The sequence below is a fragment of the Neoarius graeffei genome, chromosome 6, assembly GCF_027579695.1.
Source record: "Neoarius graeffei isolate fNeoGra1 chromosome 6, fNeoGra1.pri, whole genome shotgun sequence".
Classification (NCBI taxonomy): Eukaryota; Metazoa; Chordata; class Actinopteri; order Siluriformes; family Ariidae; genus Neoarius; species Neoarius graeffei.
In genome coordinates, this window is record NC_083574.1 from 96,421,879 (window position 1) to 96,440,711 (window position 18,833).

Consider the following 18,833-nt stretch of genomic DNA (forward strand, 5'->3'; position numbering starts at 1 on the left):
GCCAGCAAGGGCCATAGGGGCATCACTGATTACATTAACAGTCCATCATCGGTGTGTCTAGGGCATTTAAACTTGGTGGAGCCCATCCCTCTCCAAGCTTGATCAGTGGACAGTTTAGAGTAGCCAATTAGCCTAACTGCATGTCTTTGGACTGTGTGGGGGGGGACCAGAGCACCTGGAAGACACCTGCACAGACATGGGGAGAACATGCGAACTCCACACCGAAAGGTCCCCGTCGGCCACTGGGCTCGAACCCAGAACCTTCTTGCTGTGAGGCAACAGTGCTAACCACTACACTGCTGTGCTGCCAGCTGAAATTTACTTTAAATAAAAGTTGGAGTCCTCCTCTGTTTCCCGTATGAGATTAAGGTAGGTGCTCATAAAGATTTCCCCAGCCCATACCAATACCAAGGGTGCCAATAATTCTGGAGCTGATTGTATACTTAACCAGTATTACTGTACACTTCAAACCTGTGTGTGTATACACTAATTAGTTTGGTACATGTAGCACTGAAAGTCCTCGCTAAACATAACTAACCTTCAACAAAAGATGCACAAATCCAAATCTTTTCATAAAGTGAGCAAGACTTCAACGTGAGATCACTTGGAGCTTAGTTTCACCTGGGTTTGAATTGTACCAGTGCTGGAACGTTGGTGTCTCTTCTGCCATCTTTGGTGAACTTTGTTACAGTTTCAGTGGCTTCTTTTTCAAACTTTCTCTCTCTAATTTCATCCTTGATGCACTATTCTGGAACCTGGGTTGCATTAACTTCCTAACCTTGGTGTTAACTTGCTGAAGTGATTTTGGTGAAGGGTATGGGTTTGATAAGGGGTATTTCGTTATCTTAATACGTAGCATTTAAAGAGAATATCTGACCATAGCCCATGTCTCAATTCCGATATTATCCAATTTGAATGGCTAATCTGGTTAGAGCTTTCAGACTCTTCATTAGAGTATCTCTGTGCATTCAGGATGTGGTTGAGAGTCTGAAGGATGATCTAGAGGAGAAACAAGACATGGTGATGTTCCTAACAGACATTATGGATAAGATTACCAAAGAGAATCAGCATCTCAGAGCCAGAGAGGCTGAACTGCAGGTAAATGCCTTTTGCTAGTGCCGATTGTACTCAAAACTCAGGGATTAGTTTGGATTAATAAGACCGAAAAGCTGCTCCAACAAAATTCACCATTGATGTGTGAGATTGAGTTGACTTACACTTGGAGATACGTCTGGTTAAGTGGTTCAACCTGTTTTTACATGTTGAACACAGGCTCAGAGACAGGATTTACTCACACAGTTTCAGCAAGCCAAGAGTGAGATGGATTCTCGTCAGAAGCACCTTGCCTCAGAGAATCGGGCACTGAAGAGTACTCTGGAACGAGAGGAGGCATCTCTCTTGGCCCTGCAGGATGAACTTCGGCGTCTAAGGTCTCAGATCCGTGAGCTCGAGGAGAAAGGAGCTGGCGCTGACTCGGTCCTCTCTGAGAACCAGCGCTTAAAGGACCACCTCCTGGAGGAAAAGCAGAGGATCCGGAGCTACCTCAGCCAGAAGGAGGCACTGATGGCAGAGGCTCAGATGCTTCGGAAGGAGCTTGATAAGGAGAGGAAAGTGACCGATAAGCTGAGGGAGGAGCTGGAAGAGCTGAGCCAGCGAGATACCGGGATGCAAGGGGAAGGAGAAGTTGATACTGAAACTGAGGAACTCCAGGCTCGACTACAGGAACTGGAGAAGAAGCTGAGCTTTGAGCAGCAGCGTTCTGACCTGTGGGAGCGACTGTATGTGGAATCGAAGGAAGACCGAGCCAAAGGGGACACTCAACCAAAGACCAGGAAGTCCAAAGAAGGCATGCTCGGGAAGGTCAAGGAGACGTTTGATGCAGTGAAGAACTCAACCAAGGAGTTCGTTCACCACCACAAGGAACAGATCAAGAAAGCCAAGGAAGCCGTCAAGGAGAACCTTAGGAAGTTTTCAGACTCTGTCAAATCCACATTTAGGCATTTGAAGGACTCCACATCAAACGTGTTCGAGAGAATCCGAAGGCCACAGGACAAAAGAGCAAATGAGAGAAAGGACGCAAAAACAGAGGAGCAAGAATCTCGGGAAGAAAGCTTCAAAGAATACCACAACATGCGTTCAGAGAAAGAACACTGGCAACACCACCGGCCCCTGCACCAACATCCTCGCAAATCCACAGTGGACCCCTCCTTCCAGGCGGACCACACCACACGCAAACCAGGTGCCCAGAAGCAGCAAAGAACTACGGGATGCAAGATTGTGCCTAAAGGATGCACTGGTGTCTTTGACTGTGCCTACCAAGAATCCATGAGCCTCTTCAACAAGGCCATGGAGCCCATTAGAGCAGACGAGTTCCACCAGCTCCTGCGCAGCTACCTGCAGCAGGAAGTGGGTCATTTCCATCACTGGAGGGAACTCGACAGCTTCATCAACAGCTTCTTCCAGAACGGACTCTTTATTCATGATCAGATGCTGTTCACGGACTTTGTCAACGGAGTAGAAGACTACCTGGTGGACATAGACGAGTACCAGGATGAGGACGAGGATGTTTTTGAGGATCTGGATGATTACATATACAAGCACTTCTTCGGAGATACTTACTCAGAACAGAATGGTCCAAGGTAAGAGTATCTGATTTGTTCTGCCAGCATCTCCATTTTAAGCCCCGAGCACACCAACCCAACATTTTTCAACATCTCAAATGTTGGCAGGTGGCTCTATTTTGATTGCTCAGCAAAAGAATGGGAAGGAATTTTCTAAACCCTTCAGAACATATTCAGGTATGGAGTTTGGGTTTGTGTTGGAGTGCGTTGGGTTGCTGTGGTCTGGGCTTGTACGTTATGCACTGCATGTGTTCCTGCGACTACTAAGCTCACTGCATTCCTCTCTATTGCCTTTTAACCACTAGGTCTGAGACACAGTAGCTCCTGCATGTTGACAATTCCTTGCTCTGAGCGGCGTACGAAGCTTTAGGGTACAACATATTAAAACAAAAACAACAAAAAACACCCTTGTGCTGTTTGTAAATTTGCAGCCGACCCTTTGAAGGCCCCGGGTTAAAGGTCAAACCAAAGCGGGAGTGCCAACAGCAGCAGCGGAAGCACCAGCATTCACGCCCTCCGCCTCCTCGAGACAGGAAGTGGGCCCGGTCGGGGCGCAGCTCTGACAGACACTTCACCGAGGTTAAAATAGAGCTCGGGCCTATGCCGTTTGATCCAAAATACTAGCAAATGTTTCCGGTGGTAGTAGTAGTTTCTCTGGTAGCTCTTAGATTTGAAAGTATGGTGTATTCAGCTCATGTCACGTTTTGAACATGACGCCAACAAATCGTACAACGTTGTTAAAGAAGAGAAAGCACCAACATGTGAGAAAATTCTGACGTGAGATGAACACACTGATTTAACGAACGCGTCGCTTCCTGGTGTGATTTTGCACAAATCTAAATTGAATGTTTTCTCGTTGTGTGCGCTAATCTGTGGCTAGGTTTCGGTGGAGTCAATAGGCAAGCACAGACGTTAATTAGTTCCAGCTGTAAAAGAATTATATACATAGTGATCTATGAAACAAAACTTTTGAGAAATGCACTTAAAGTAAGTTAAGCACTGTGTTGGTAAAAGTTTATTTGTATTAAAAAGACTAATTAATTTAATTGCACAAATTGTAATTAATCTGTCGTAGGACCAAATAATTAAGTCTGATCTACTGAGCTTTCAGCTGAAGTACATTGAACTGTGTGTGTCGGCATGTAGCTTGTTATTCATTAAGTAACTTTATTGCTGCTGAACACTCGATCGTGCAACACGGAGCAGAATGTTTTTCCATCCTGGGTGTGTGTGGTGTGTTTCTCCTTTAGGTATTGTTACGTCATGCTGGATAGGTTACATTCCAGTTCAACCCCCCCGTTTTGTTTGCCGTTTTTGCATTTCAGGAAAAAAAAAAAAAAAAAAATCCACAATAAAAATTTATTTTGCTTGATGTGGATTGTCTTCCTTCTTGAAACACATCTGTGTGAGATATTTTATAAAAACATGGATTTAATTAGAAACATCACATGTAATGTCAATTTTTTTTTTTTTTAAACTTTACAAAAAAAGCAATAGTGCATTAATTCTATCAGCTCCATGAGTCAGATTTGACTTATTGCTCGTAGATACAAATCCTCTTTCCGACCCGTCCTTCAGGAAAATGTGTGTGGAACAGTTCAGCTTTCTTCACGAATCCATTTCCATCCAGAAAAGTAGAAATTTCCTACCAAAGAAAAAAAAAATATTCTTTTAACCATGTCTGATTGGTGAGAAGGCATTGATTAGTTTTCTATAACAGCAGCTCAGTCTGATGCGTTATTTTGAGATGTTTAATAAACATTTTACGGAAGGAGTCTCCAGTTTCGTGGACGTTCAACATTTACACTAACTATAAACAGATAAAACGTCCACTGTCAGTTGCTGCAATCGGAAAATAATCAACTTCAGGTTTGTCACAAGGGGTGTTCACACGGCATCGATGCTGCACCGATGTATTTTGTTGCGATATATCTTACACCGGTGTAAATTTTGTGGAGCGTTCACACGTCACAAACCTGCTTACTAGAGAGAAGCGTGTTCGCACCGGTGCAGCCCCACTTGCGTTCACACGGAAATGAAATATGCGCATGCGTGAAAATGTACTTCCTTTTCCCGGTTGTCATGGCATCACCAAGCGCCGGGGAAACAACGTGGATGAAGACACCAGTGTTGCCAGATACTGCTGATGTTTTCCAGCCCAAAATATGTTCAAATCTGGCAACACTGGAAGACACACAGTTCTGTTGTTGATATTCGCCATTTTGGAAGCGCAAAATACCAGGATTAGGGCTGTGCGATATGGAAAAAAAAAATGAATATCCCGATACATTTTCTCCATTTCACGATATATCTCTCGATATATTTAAATCTCCTCTAAAGGACCCCATGAAATCTAACTTTTACTCTTTACTGTTTTCACTACAATCCCTGCAGATTAAATAACATTCTTGGTTAACTTTACAGGTGGTTTTCAACAACGCATTCTAAATTGTCATGTTAGTGATTAATCACAATTGAATTGAAATAAGACTATTTTTATTCAACAAAGATGTGGCAAAAACAATCTTGAAAATTGCAACAAAGGGGCAAAACAATACAGAGCTGCTCAGAGCTCAAACCAATAAAGTGCAAGCTCAACACAGAGACATTTAGCCTAAATAAGAAAAGTGCTCATTCATTAAATTATTTTAAAAAATAGATCTCCAAGCTATTAACCTGACTACTGAGAACCACTGGAACATTCACAATAGAGGGAGAGAAGAGAAGAGAAGAGAGAGATCTGCAAAACAATTTTTCTCTTTGCACACTTTTGAACTGAATGTTTTCTGGCTCTGCCTCTCAGATGTGTAGAATTCCAGCTGCTGCCTTTCGTGATGACAGGGTTTTTTTGCACACTTTACAAACTGGCATTTGCTGCTCCACGTCCTCCTCGCGATATCCAAAAAATGCCAGATGACTGACCCCTTACTCATTCTTTTAGGAACCAATTCGTCCGCTTCCATTTTTAATTTGTCGCTGAAATTGACAGAGCTTACACGGTAGCCTATGCAAAATCAGCGATTGCATGAACTGAGTCGGCGCTGTAAACCGGAAGCAGGAAATCTTCCCGCCGGCAGTGTTGCCAGATACTGCTGACGTTTTCCATCCCAAAATATGTTCAAAACGCACTTAAAACCGCCCAATCTGGCAACACAACCGAAACTAGAAAATCTTCCCGGAAGTTCTTTTCAGCACCGAGATGTCGCCCGGTATTGGTTAGCGAGTGCGTGACGTTATTGTTTTCTTTACCCTTAGGCAGCCTCTCACGTTATTGCCTGAGGGACAGGGAGATGTTTTAAACAAACACGAAACGAACGCAAGTCGGAAGATGACCATAAAATACTCGATAGTTATGATATAATAATTTTATGTATCGCACACAGAATTTTCAGCGATATATCGAGTATATTCGATATATTGCACAGCCCTAACCAGGATGCAAATTATGCAATGCCCGTATGTATTCAACTCTCCTCACGCGTAGCGAGTCTACCCCTGTAGCGTTCAGACGTCCCATTTTATATCGGTGCTGCCCCGCAAACTAGCATTTACTCCGGAGTAAATTTCTTAAACCACCTCCCGAGCAGGGTTAGATTTGCACCGGAGTAAAAGTTGCCGTGTGAACACCCCTACAGTCACGCCACTCCATCACACCACTCTGTTGCTTAGTTTCCTACAACAGTACTACATTCATAAGTATTCCTTACATGCTCAAAGAGGACAATACTGTCCTTGTTAAAAAAAAAAAAAAAATCCACACGTTAATACCTAGCATAACTTCTGACGAGCTAGTTAATTAGCTTGATATAAAAATGGTGTCGATTTTAGAAATTCTAAAACGTTGTGGATGATGCAGCGGTAACTAGTTTGTTAGCTACACGAAGGAAAATCAAAGCTCCCAGTTTATAATTTATGACGAAAGTTTACAATTTTACGTACATTTTCTCCCGTTAAACGTGGAACTAGTCAGAGTGATGATGATTTGTCCGAAAACACAAACTGGTTACTTGGCACAGCAGTTTTAGGAATCCGTTACCTTCTCGAGTGGATCGAACAAGACCACATGTGACGGAAGGGTGGATCTGTTGGGGTACGACGTCCCGAGCCAGCCGAGTGGATCCGCGTAGAACGAGGCCGCTTCCTCTACGTAATCTGGGTCTCCTCGGAGATCCGGGGGACATTCCAGGAAGCGGAGTCTGATTGGACAGTGAAGGTGGCTGCAGGAAAAACGGAACGGTAAATGAAGCCGAGTCGTGTACTGCACGCAGGGTGTTCAGTCTTCTGAGGTTTGTTACCTGTAGAGTGGAGTGGAGTGGCAGGGCATGAGGAACAGCACGTGGGGCTCAGGGGAGCTGGGAGAGTCTCTGAGGTCACACAGGCGCTGCAGGTGATCCATCACATCCAGGACTCCACGCTGATGAACCAAACCTGTGTATAAAGCCGGGAGCAGGTTTAAGAGCAGCAGAGCTCCGGCAGCAGGTTTCCTCCAGGAGCGCAGCTTCACCAGGGACGTACCTGACACACGCAAAAATCAGCGGTCAGCACGTGTTTTTGACGGCGTTCTCTCTTGTTTAATAAAGATTTAAGTGACTCACCACAGAAGATCATGCAGAAGGGTAAGACGGGGTAGATGAAGCGGAACTCCTTGTGTGCTAGAAAGCTGAAAATCGCACACGGTCAGTACAGGGGCAGTTTATTACTATAAAATATTTACAAATAAACACAAATGCATGGTGTGAGTGCAGTACAGCATTTATCTCTCTCACACACAGATACAGTAGACAAATAGACACAGAACTCTAATATGTATGAGAGAAATACACAAGCAGAAGGAGTCAGATAGACAGGTCAGTAAATAAATACAGATACAGGCAGAAACAGACAGACATGGACACACAGAGAGAGACAGGTGGATAAATAAATAAATACAGATTGCCTGTCCATCTCTGTCTGAGATAGACAGGCAGAGAGATAAATACAGATAGACATATGCAGGCAGAGAGATAAATACAGATAGAGACAGACAGATCGATATATGCAGGCAGAGAGACAGAAACAGGCAGAGAGATAAATACAGATAGAGACAGACAGATAGATATATACAGACAGAGATAAATACAGATAGAGACAGACAGACATAGATATATGCAGGCAAAGAGACAGACAGACAGAAACAGATAAATACAGATGGCGACAGACAGAGATTGATATATGCAGGCAGAGAGACAGACAGACAAACAGGCAAACAGATAAATACAGATAGAGACAGACAGAAACAGGCAGAGATCGATATATGCAGGCAGAGAGACAAATACAGATAGAGACAGACAGAAACAGATAAATACAGATGGCGACAGACAGACAGAAACAGGCAGAGAGATAAATATATGCAGGCAGAGAGACAGACAGACAAACAGGCAGACAGATAAATACAGATAGAGAGACAGACAGAAACAGGCAGAGATAGATATATACAGACAGAGATAAATACAGATAGAGACAGACAGAGATCGATATATGCAGGCAGAGAGACAGACAGACAAACAGGCAGATAGAGACAGACAGAAACAGGCAGAGATCGATATATGCAGGCAGAGAGACAAATACAGATAGAGACAGACAGAGATAGATATATGCAGGCAGAGAGACAGACAGACAAACAGGCAGAGATAGATATATGCAGGCAGAGAGACAGAAACAGGCAGAGAGATAAATACAGATAGAGACAGACAGATAGATAAATACAGACAGAGATAAATACAGATAGAGACAGACAGAGATCGATATATGCAGGCAGAGAGACAGACAGACAAACAGGCAGATAGAGACAGACAGAAACAGGCAGAGATAGATATATGCAGGCAGAGAGATAAATACAGATAGAGACAGACAGATATATGCAGGCAGAGAGACAGAAACAAACAGATAAATACAGATAGCGACAGACAGAGATCAATATATGCAGGCAGAGAGACAGACAGAAACAGGCAGAGATAAATACAGATAGAGACAGACATAGATATATGCAGGCAGAGAGACAGACAGACAGAAACAGATAAATACAGATGGCGACAGACAGACATTGATATATGCAGGCAGAGAGACAGACAGAAACAGGCAGAGAGATAAATAGACAGAGATAGATATATACAGGCAGAGAGGCAGACAGATAAATACAGATAGAGACAGACAGAAACAGGCAGAGATCGATATATGCAGGCAGAGAGACAAATACAGATAGAGACAGACAGAGATAGATATATGCAGGCAGAGAGATAAATACAGATAGAGACATACAGGCAGAGGAGAGACAGACAGAAACATAAATACAGATAGCGACAGACAGAGATCGATATATGCAGGCAGAGAGATAAATACAGATAGAGACAGACAGAAACAGGCAGAGATCGATATATGCAGGCAGAGAGACAGACAGATGTATGCAGGCAGAGAGACAAATACAGATAGAGACAGACAGATATATGCAGGCAGAGAGACAGACAGACAGAAACAGATATATGCAGGCAGAGAGACAGACAGAAACAGGAAGATAGATAAATACAGATATAGACAGGTAGAGAGAGAGAGACAGACAGACAGATAGATATATGCAGACAGAAATAGACAGAGATAGATATATGTAGGCAGAAATAGACAGGTAGAGAGAGAGACAGACAGAGATAGATATATGCAGGCAGAAATAGACAGGTAGAGAGAGAGACAGACAGATAGATATATGCAGGCAGAAATAGACAGGTAGAGAGAGAGACAGACAGATAGATATATGCAGGCAGAAATAGACAGGTAGAGAGAGAGAGAGACAGACAGGTGGATAAATGAATACAGAAGGAGAGACAGAAAGAGACAGATAAATAGAGACAAACAGAAATAGAGGTAGATATTCAGACAGACAGACACTTCCCCAACCCAGAAGTCCAGTTTATGAATATGCAAATTAAAAAAAAAAAAAAAAATAATAATAATAATAATAATTCTACATTGCATGTTGAAGCCTGATTGGCTCTCATATTTTACGATGTAATAACACACGATAAAATGTGTGTGTGACTTGAACAGTGACCATTTTCACAAAATTCTTCAATTTCTTTGCCCTGCACGCTTCACATTCCCAGAAAAATTTAATCATAAAAAGATGAAACATTAAACGAAGTTAAAGGTTCTGAAGCGCACGGTGAGGTGAAACCTGTGCGTGGCTCTGTGTAACTCGGACCTGTACGCGGTCAGGGTCCACGCCATGCTCAGGAGCAGGACTCGGTGTCTCTTGGCGGCGAGGGTGCAGCCGTGCAGGAAGAAGGGCAGGTGTGGGCCGATCACCACCAGGAAGCCCTGAGTGAGGTACCAGTGCCACGGGTGTGTCCCGTAAAACTCCGCCACGCTGTGCAGCACGTTCAGCTTCAGGAAGTTCCACTGCACGAACGTCCACTGTGAAAACAGAACAGAGTTTTAGCGAAACGTCTGCAAATCTTAAACTCTAAATAATTTATGAGCTTCATTTGCATACTGAAACCTGATTGGCCGGAATATTTCATGATGCAACAATCCTCTCTTTTTTTTTTTTCAATTTTCACACTTTTCCTTAATTTCCCTGGACTTAACACTGCAATTCAATGAATCCCCTCAGAATATATTCCATAAAGTCATTTTATTAAGTTCAGGGTGATATTAAAGCGATCCTGTTGATGCCAGCGGAATAAAAACATTTACCTTTCCATAAAACATGCAGTCTATAAGTGTAGAAACCGTCAGTGTGACAGCCCTGTGAAAACAAACATGTTATTAGCGTCGAATTTTTGGGAAAGAACGTTTGATTTGTTGAGAGACATCAGAGGCACTGACGCGACAGGAAGTCCCTGCTGAGTGACGAGCTTCAGCTTGTTCTCCTCACGCCACAGGTGATGAAGCAGCAGCGGCAGCCACACGATCAGAGCCGTGGGCCGAACGATAACGGCCAAGGAGACGAGAGAGAGGTACTTCCAGCTTTAACGGAAAACAGGAGAGAAACAGTCAAGGATTTGGGTTAAAGGTGCGATAAGGAGAACAGAAAGGAAAGGCTAATTTGGGGGGAGGCAAAAAAAAAAAAAAAGCTTCTGTTCTAGATTTTTTCCCCCCAAATAAAGTGATACAGATAACATTTAAACAATTACTACTACTACTACTATTAGTACTATAGTGGTGCTTGAAAGTTTGTGAACCCTTTAGAATTTTCTATATTTCTGCATAAATATGACCTAAAACATCATCAGATTTTCACACAAGTCCTAAAAGTAGATAAAGAGAACCCAGTTAAACAAATGAGACAAAAATATTATACTTGGTCATTTATTTATTGAGGAAAATGATCCGATATTACATATCTGTGAGTGGCAAAAGTATGTGAACCTTTGCTTTCAGTATCTGGTGTGACCCCCTTGTGCAGCAAGAACTGCAACTAAACGTTTGCGGTAACTGTTGATCAGTCCTGCACACCGGCTTGGAGGAATTTTAGCCCGTTCCTCCGTACAGAACAGCTTCAACTCTGGGATGTTGGTGGGTTTCCTCACATGAACTGCTCGCTTCAGGTCCTTCCACAACATTTCCATTGGATTAAGGTCAGGACTTTGACTTGGCCATTCCAAAACATTAACTTTATTCTTCTTTAACCATTCTTTGGTAGAATGACTTGTGTGCTTAGGGTCGTTGTCTTGCTGCATGACCCACCTTCTCTTGAGATTCAGTTCATGGACAGATGTCCTGACATTTTCCTTTAGAATTCGCTGGTATAATTCATTGTTCCATCAATGATGGCAAGCCGTCCTGGCCCAGATGCAGCAAAACAGGCCCAAACCATGATACTACCACCACCATGTTTCACAGATGGGATAAGGTTCTTATGCTGGAATGCAGTGTTTTCCTTTCTCCAAACATAACACTTCTCATTTAAACCAAAAGTTCTATTTTGGTCTCCTCCGTCCACAAAACATTTTTCCAATAGCCTTCTGGCTTGTCCCCGTGATCTTTAGCAAACTGCAGATGAGCAGCAATGTTCTTTTTGGAGAGCAGTGGCTTTCTCCTTGCAACTCTGTCATGCACACCATTGTTGTTCAGTGTTCTCCTGATGGTGGACTCATGAACATGAACATTAGTCAATGTGAGAGAGGCCTTCAGTTGCTTAGAAGTTACCCTGGGGTCCTTTGTGACCTCGCCGACTATTACACGCCTTACTCTTGGAGTGATCTTTGTTGGTCGACCACTCCTGGGGAGGGTAACAATGGACTTGAATTTCCTCCATTTGTACACAATCTGTCTGACTGTGGATTGGCGGAGTCCAAACTCTTTAGAGATGGTTTTGTAACCTTTTCCAGCCTGATGAGCATCAACAACGCTTTTTCTGAGGTCCTCAGAAATCTCCTTTGTTCGTGCCATGATACACTTCCACAAACATGTGTTATGAAGATCAGACTTTGATAGATCCCTGTTCTTTAAATAAAACAGGGTGCCCACTCACACCTGATTGTCATCCCATTGATTGAAAACACCTGACTCTAATTTCACCTTCAAATTAACTGCTAATCCTAGAGGTTCACATACTTTTGCCACTCACAGATATGTAATATCGGATCATTTTCCTCAATAAATAAATGACCAAGTATAATATTTTTGTCTCATTTGTTTAACTGGGTTCTCTTTATCTACTTTTAGGACTTGTGTGAAAATCTGATGATGTTTTAGGTCATATTTATGCAGAAATATAGAAAATTCTAAAGGGTTCACAAACTTTCAAGCACCACTGTACATTATCGACAGAGAGAACTCTGAACTTTCTGCTGTATATTTAACGGTCATTCCCCAAAATCAAGTCGTACATGAGCTGATAGCCGACGAGGCGCGTAGCCCCGAGTTGTCTATAAGTTGTGTACGATGAGATTGAGTGGAATAACTGTTTTATTCTACCCACATCCACTGGATTTTGAGAAACAGAGCATTTTTATTTTTTGCAAATTTGATAAATAAAAACGTTATACAAAACGCAGGGATGAGAGTGGCTTGTGATGAAAAAATCTGAAAAATTAGCCGGGGGTCTGGGGGCCACAGGCGAAGCCCCGGTGGGGGCCCAGGGGGCGAAGCCCCCGGGAGCTCATGGATTTTAGAGATTTTTTACCCTAAAAACCATTTATTTTATCATCAAAAGTTTACAAATGTTGTTGAAATACCATACCCTGTTTGCTTACAAAATTGACACTTATACAAAAGTAGAACTCTCTTTCAAGTACATACATTACTTAAACTTTCATTTGATAAAGATCAACTACACCTATGTAAAGGAAACATTGACATAGGCCTTTTGTGATAAATTTTGCATATACATTCCAGGTGAGCACCAACATGATACTTCAAATTTGCTGCTCTAAATCCAAACTAAGGTAACACATTCACTGCTATATTAAATAATGCTTTATATGATTTATGAATACATTTTTCCTTTGGTTATATAAAGTGTTTGTCTATTTACAATATATACAACTATTTCAGTTTCATGGTGCAGAAAATTTATTTCTTTACTTTGAGCTTTTTAGCAAGAGCTAAAAGCTTGTTGGTCCTCTCCCTCTTTTTAGCCAACTCCTCTTGATTTTTCACATGCTCCAGCCTTGCTTTCTTTTGCTCCCTGTCTAACTCCTCCTTCTGTATGCTCAAAGGAAAGCAATCGGATCTGCGCGATTCAGCCTTGAAAAAGTCGGCATCTGCGCCTTTAGTTTGTGTGGAGAGATATGATCTGCAATAACATGCATTGTTGGCTACAGACCGAAACATACTTTCAGAATGCACGATGTAACCCCCAGTTCAAATAGGACTATAAATAATCCTAGTGAAATAAATAAACATTTATGAATAAATAGCAATAAACACATAAATAAGGCACAGTCATTAATAAATACTAGTGCTGTCAAAAATGTCGTGTTATTAACGCGTTAACTTGACTCAATTTTAAGGGCGATAATTTTTTTATCGCGAGATTAACGCTCTGTGACATGATGTAGGTTTTTCATAAGCTTTTGAAACTGCCAGGAACTTGGAACAGAGACTTTGCTTAGAAAAACGATAGCAGCTAGACTGTAAAGCCCCGCCCCGCACAGCCAGAGTCCTCTGCCCTCCCCCGAAGAGCCACGGTGCTCGGCTTAGGTTTCGTTTTCCCATCGGCGGCTCCAGCCCGACTTTGCAGTGGCTGTGACAAGACGTGTTATGCTCTGCAATAAAAACAACAACAACAAAAAATTGGTACAACCAGTGTTCGAACTATGCCGATATTTTCGGGGGGGGGGTCCCTTTTTTTCCCTTCGGGGGGGGGGGGGGGGTGCTTGCGCTTGTCTCAGAGCGCGGATCTCCATCGCGCGCTCACTTCGGATATGCAAATGCTTCCCATTACACACGATTGCTATGTCAATAAACATCATTTTGCCAATATTTTAGAGACCCCCCAACATTTCCCAAATCATGTTTTCAAGGGATCTCATGTCTGTTTCAGGGGATCTCGGATCCCCCGAGTACCCCCGTAGTTCGAACAGTGAGCAAGCCCATTCACTTTTTTATGCTGATAAGAGAATTACAATGGTTTTTCATGTGACAAAAATGTGCGATTAAATTGCGATTAATCGCAAGTTAACTATGACAGTCGCGACATTAATCACGATTAAATATTTTAATCGCTTGACAGCACTAATAAATACACTTATTAGAATCCACTTAGTACAAGTTTCTATGCTTTTAATGGTGTTTGAACCATCCCTTTAATTTAATGACACTGCCCCAGCTATGCACGAGCTAGTTCTAAACACTAACGGCAGATGCTAACAGAAATCACTACGAATCAACACGAAATATCGACCTCTTGAATAGTATCCGAATAAATCGCATTTAACATCTCTAATATAGTTCATCAACAGTCAACCCGACAACATCTTAGCGGTGATCTTGATGAGTGTTTTGGCAGGACTAAACTCGATGTGCCTTCTAATAATAACTAGACCGGACAATTCCCCGGGGGAAATTGTGAGAGGATGCAGTGCGCGAAGCAATTCGGTCACGCATGTTCGCTGGCCGTGAATGTGTGACCCGCAATGATGTTTCAATGCAATGATTATGTGTGTGCTTGAGACAGCAGCCGTCATGAAGAAGAGCTATTCAAGAGTATAAACAAAGTGACTACAGGCGGAAATTAGCATGTACTGCTATAACCTGGGACAGACATCTGTCCTTACCACAAGGATAATGTTTAATTTGTGCACTGTCCCTTTTAAAAATAAAATAAACTCTAAACTCTAAGAAGAGTTTGTATGTACGAACAGAAGTGTTCCTAATAAAGTGGGCGGCTAAGGTGAAGTGTCATGCCGACTGAGGCTGGTTTTTTTTTTCACAATAAAAAGAAATTCACAAAATTCTTTCACAGTGAGCGCTAGAAGGGTCTCCTGAATAGACTGATGTAATTTTTTGTCTGTAGTGTTAAAAATTAGAGACTTTTCTGTCTCTTTTATAATGGGTGTCAATGAGCTAAGACACACAAGGTCTTGAATTTTGAGCTGTGTTTTACTACGGAACAGGCCTCGAACAATGACAAATAACTCGACAACAGAAGCAGCTATTCACAAAATTCTTTCACAGTGAGTGCTAGAAGGGTCTCCTGAATAAAATGATGTATTTTTTTGTCTGTAGTCTTAAAAATAACGACACTAGAGCGATTTAAAAACGAGTGACTTTTCTCTCACGTTTATAATGGGTGTCAATGAGCTAAGACACACAAGGGCTGGAGTTTTGTGCTGTGTTTTACGAAGAACCAGGCCTCGAACAATGACAAATAACTCGACAACAGAAGCAGCTATTCACAAAATTCTTTCACAGTGAGTGCTAGAAGGGTCTCCTGAATAAAATGATGTATTTTTTTGTCTGTAGTCTTAAAAATAACGACACTAGAGCGATTTAAAAACGAGTGACTTTTCTCTCACGTTTATAATGGGTGTCAATGAGCTAAGACACACAAGGGCTGGAGTTTTCTACTGTTTTTTTTATGAAGGACCAGGCCTCGAACAATGACAAATAACTCGACAACGGAAGCAGCTATTCACAAAATTCTTTCACACTGAGCGCAAGAAGGGTCTCCTGAATAAAATGATGTATTTTTTTTCTCTGTAGTGTTAAAAATAAGGACACTAGAGCGATTTAAAAACGAGTGACTTTTCTCTCAAGTTTATAATGGGTGTCAATGAGCTAAGACACACAAGGTCTTGAATTTTGTGCTGTGTTTTACGAAGAACCAGGCCTCGAACAATGACAAATAACTCGACAACAGAAGCAGCTATTCACAAAATTCTTTCACAGTGAGTGCTAGAAGGGTCTCCTGAATAAAATGATGTATTTTTTTGTCTGTAGTCTTAAAAATAACGACACTAGAGCAATTTAAATACAAGTGACTTTTCTCTCACGTTGATAATGGGTGTCAATGAGCTAAGACACACAAGGGCTGGAGTTTTCTACTGTTTTTTATGAAGGACCAGGCCTCGAACAATGACAAATAACTCGACAACGGAAGCAGCTATTCACAAAATTCTTTCACAGTGAGCGCTAGAAGGGTCTCCTGAATAAAATGATGTATTTTTTTGTCTGTAGTCTTAAAAATAACGACACTAGAGTGATTTAAAAACGAGTGACTTTTCTCTCACGTTTATAATGGGTGTCAATGAAGCCTGTCAGCTGCCCTGTCCTCAGTTTGACGCTTGTCATTCAAAAACTGTAAATCCTATCGTTTAGGTAGACACATTGTTTGAATCAGGACAAGTTTTCCTACTACTTTTGAGAAAATCATGTCTGTAGAGTGAAATTTGTGGCTGAAAACACAGTTTAAGCGAGAAAGTTTGAGCTTTATTTTCAACCTCTCTCCACTCTAAGTTAACGAGCTTCACTGGTGTGTAACGCAATAGACACCCATTCAAAAGCCGGATTTTCTCCCAGAACCCACATGGCGGTTGAGCCGGGACTGAACCGAAAGTGTAGAACCTAGCAGAAAAGTTGAATGCCAGATCCACAGAGGAGAAGTTTTCCTACGTTTTAGAGTTTGAATCACGTCTCTAGGTGAAAGCATGCCAGAGCAGCGGACGTTTGAAAAACGTTGAAAAAGAGCTTTTTTTTCAATTAATTCCATAGAAATGAATGGGGTTTTTTGGGGCGATTTTTTCGCGACTACGTCGCGAAAAAATCGTATTCTGTAGAGAAAAGTAATAGCATAGCGAGTCCGATCGAGCTGCACGTTTTGATATATTGTTTGTCTGTGTGCGACGTACGGTTATTGAGTTATTCGAAATCAAAATTTGCGTAGGAGGAAGAAGAAGAAGAAGAAGAAATACGTAGAAGAACAATAGTTGCAGTGCTTTGCACTGCAACCTATGGGCTCCCCTAGGGGAGCCCATAGGTTGCTGTGCTGCAGCACTGCATCCTAATTAAAAAAAAAAAAAAAAAAGAACAGAATAGTAATTTGTAAGCTAAAAAGCCTGTCTACACTTTTTTCTTTCGCCGAGTGGCAGCTGTGTTCAACTGGGGCGGGACATGACTGAATGGGTGTTTCTGATTTGTTAGCTGTCTTCACCTGGGGCGGGAGGGCGGGACATGACTGAATGGGTGTTTCTGATTTGTTAGCTGTCTTCAACTGGGGCGGGAGGGCGGGACATGACTGAATGGGTGTTTCTGATTTGTTAGCTGTCTTCAACTGGGGCGGGAGGGCGGGACATGACTGAATGGGTGTTTCTGATTTGTTAGCTGTCTTCAACTGGGGCGGGAGATGACTGAATGGGTGTTTCTGATTTGTTAGCTGTCTTCAACTGGGGCGGGAGGGCGGGACATGACTGAATGGGTGTTTCTGATTTGTTAGCTGTCTTCAACTGGGGCGGGAGATGACTGAATGGGTGTTTCTGATTCGTCAGCTGTCGTCCTTACACCGCATGGCACGCCCCAAGCGTTTACAACACAGAATTCCAAGTCCTCCGCTCCAAAATCGGCAGCTTCAAAACAATTGATTTTTTTTTAACCAACAACCAAAAAAAAAAAATTAACCGGTTGACGTTGATTCGGTCAACCACTGGTCAAACGGTCACCGGTTAACATCCCTATACCCTACCCCCCTAAAATTTTCTCAACGGATTTGCAACAATATAAAAAAGGTCCATTTTGACTGAAAAAAAGCGGAATTCCGCCAAAAAGCGGAAAACTCTCATCCCTGAAAACGTCAGACAAAATCATTTTCTGCTTAGAATGTAAACAAAAAGCAGAGATGCCAACCTTTTCTGAAATCAGTGTGTAGTGAGTGACACATGCATACGAGCGGCGCGCCCGCTCACTACACGTCACTACAAATTTTGGAAATTGTTGCTTTTTTAGGGCCATTCTGAGTGAATACAGGGGACTAAAATGAACTGGGACATGTTGGTTTTGGGGGGAGAAATTTTTTTTTTTTTTCAATTATCTGAAAAATAAAACCAAACCACAACCACTCGTGATTTTCTCATGAGTGATGCTCATAACTCACCACATTCACACAAAGTAAAGACTTCTCTGGTAATTTCTATACAGTCAACTTTCAAACAGTGAATATTATTTTCGTAACTTTACTAAACAAATGCAGATTACATACCATCAATATTTACAGACAACATACTGGAACACTCAATTAGCAAATACTCCAATAGCTGTACTGGAACATGTCCATTTCCTTTTTATTCCCATGATTGTCAAGTCACTTTGATTCCTTTTAATTTTTATCAACTTCCTTTCACTTTTAATCTCATCAACATTCAGTTCTGACTGATTTACTTCAGAAGATGACCGTTTCAGTTCCGACAGTGTTTCGTTTCTTTTTGCGAATATATCGTGAAATGTTCGTTGCATATTCGGAACATGGTGTTTTGGGTGGATGGCGACCCTGATTTCATGTTTTGAGCGATAGTGTGTGAGGTTACAACACCCCGACAGACCCTCAATACCTAGTGACATGGGCTGCTCGACATTCCATTGCGGCATCGATCATTAATTCGCGCATGCGCAGAACGCTCGTCAACAAAGATGGCGTCGCCCATCGAAGCAAACTTTGACCATAAATACAGTCAAAATATTGAATTATCAAGCGATAATTGGCCTCAAATGTACCGAACACCGGCAAAATATCGTGAACCCTTA

The 18,833-nt window shown here is 42.0% G+C and overlaps 2 protein-coding genes across 7 annotated transcripts in view; one reads left to right on the forward strand and one right to left on the reverse strand.

The window, feature by feature from the left end:
* The window catches only part of ccpg1 (cell cycle progression 1), a 45,007-nt gene extending 41,014 nt beyond the window's left edge, over positions 1–3,993 (forward strand). For 2 of the 5 annotated variants that reach the window (XM_060924207.1, XM_060924208.1), the window contains exons 9-11: positions 973–1,098; positions 1,273–2,639; positions 3,053–3,993. In XM_060924207.1, the coding sequence (XP_060780190.1) occupies positions 973–1,098; positions 1,273–2,639; positions 3,053–3,245 (1,686 nt within the window). In that variant the 3' untranslated portion in view covers positions 3,246–3,993. Of the gene's footprint in view, positions 1–972; positions 1,099–1,272; positions 2,640–2,729; positions 2,799–2,926 lie in introns of all 5 variants that reach the window. The other 3 variants (XM_060924210.1, XM_060924211.1, XM_060924209.1) reach the window with 3 other exon arrangements.
* pigb (phosphatidylinositol glycan anchor biosynthesis, class B) overlaps positions 3,619–18,833 on the reverse strand; it is a 20,415-nt gene continuing 5,200 nt past the window's right edge. For both annotated transcript variants that reach the window (XM_060924212.1, XM_060924213.1), the window contains exons 6-12: positions 10,479–10,619; positions 10,347–10,398; positions 9,853–10,064; positions 7,217–7,281; positions 6,917–7,136; positions 6,658–6,838; positions 3,619–4,266 (exon numbers count right to left, since the gene is read on the reverse strand). In XM_060924212.1, the coding sequence (XP_060780195.1) occupies positions 4,156–4,266; positions 6,658–6,838; positions 6,917–7,136; positions 7,217–7,281; positions 9,853–10,064; positions 10,347–10,398; positions 10,479–10,619 (982 nt within the window). In that variant the 3' untranslated portion in view covers positions 3,619–4,155. The remainder of the gene's footprint in view (positions 4,267–6,657; positions 6,839–6,916; positions 7,137–7,216; positions 7,282–9,852; positions 10,065–10,346; positions 10,399–10,478; positions 10,620–18,833) is intronic.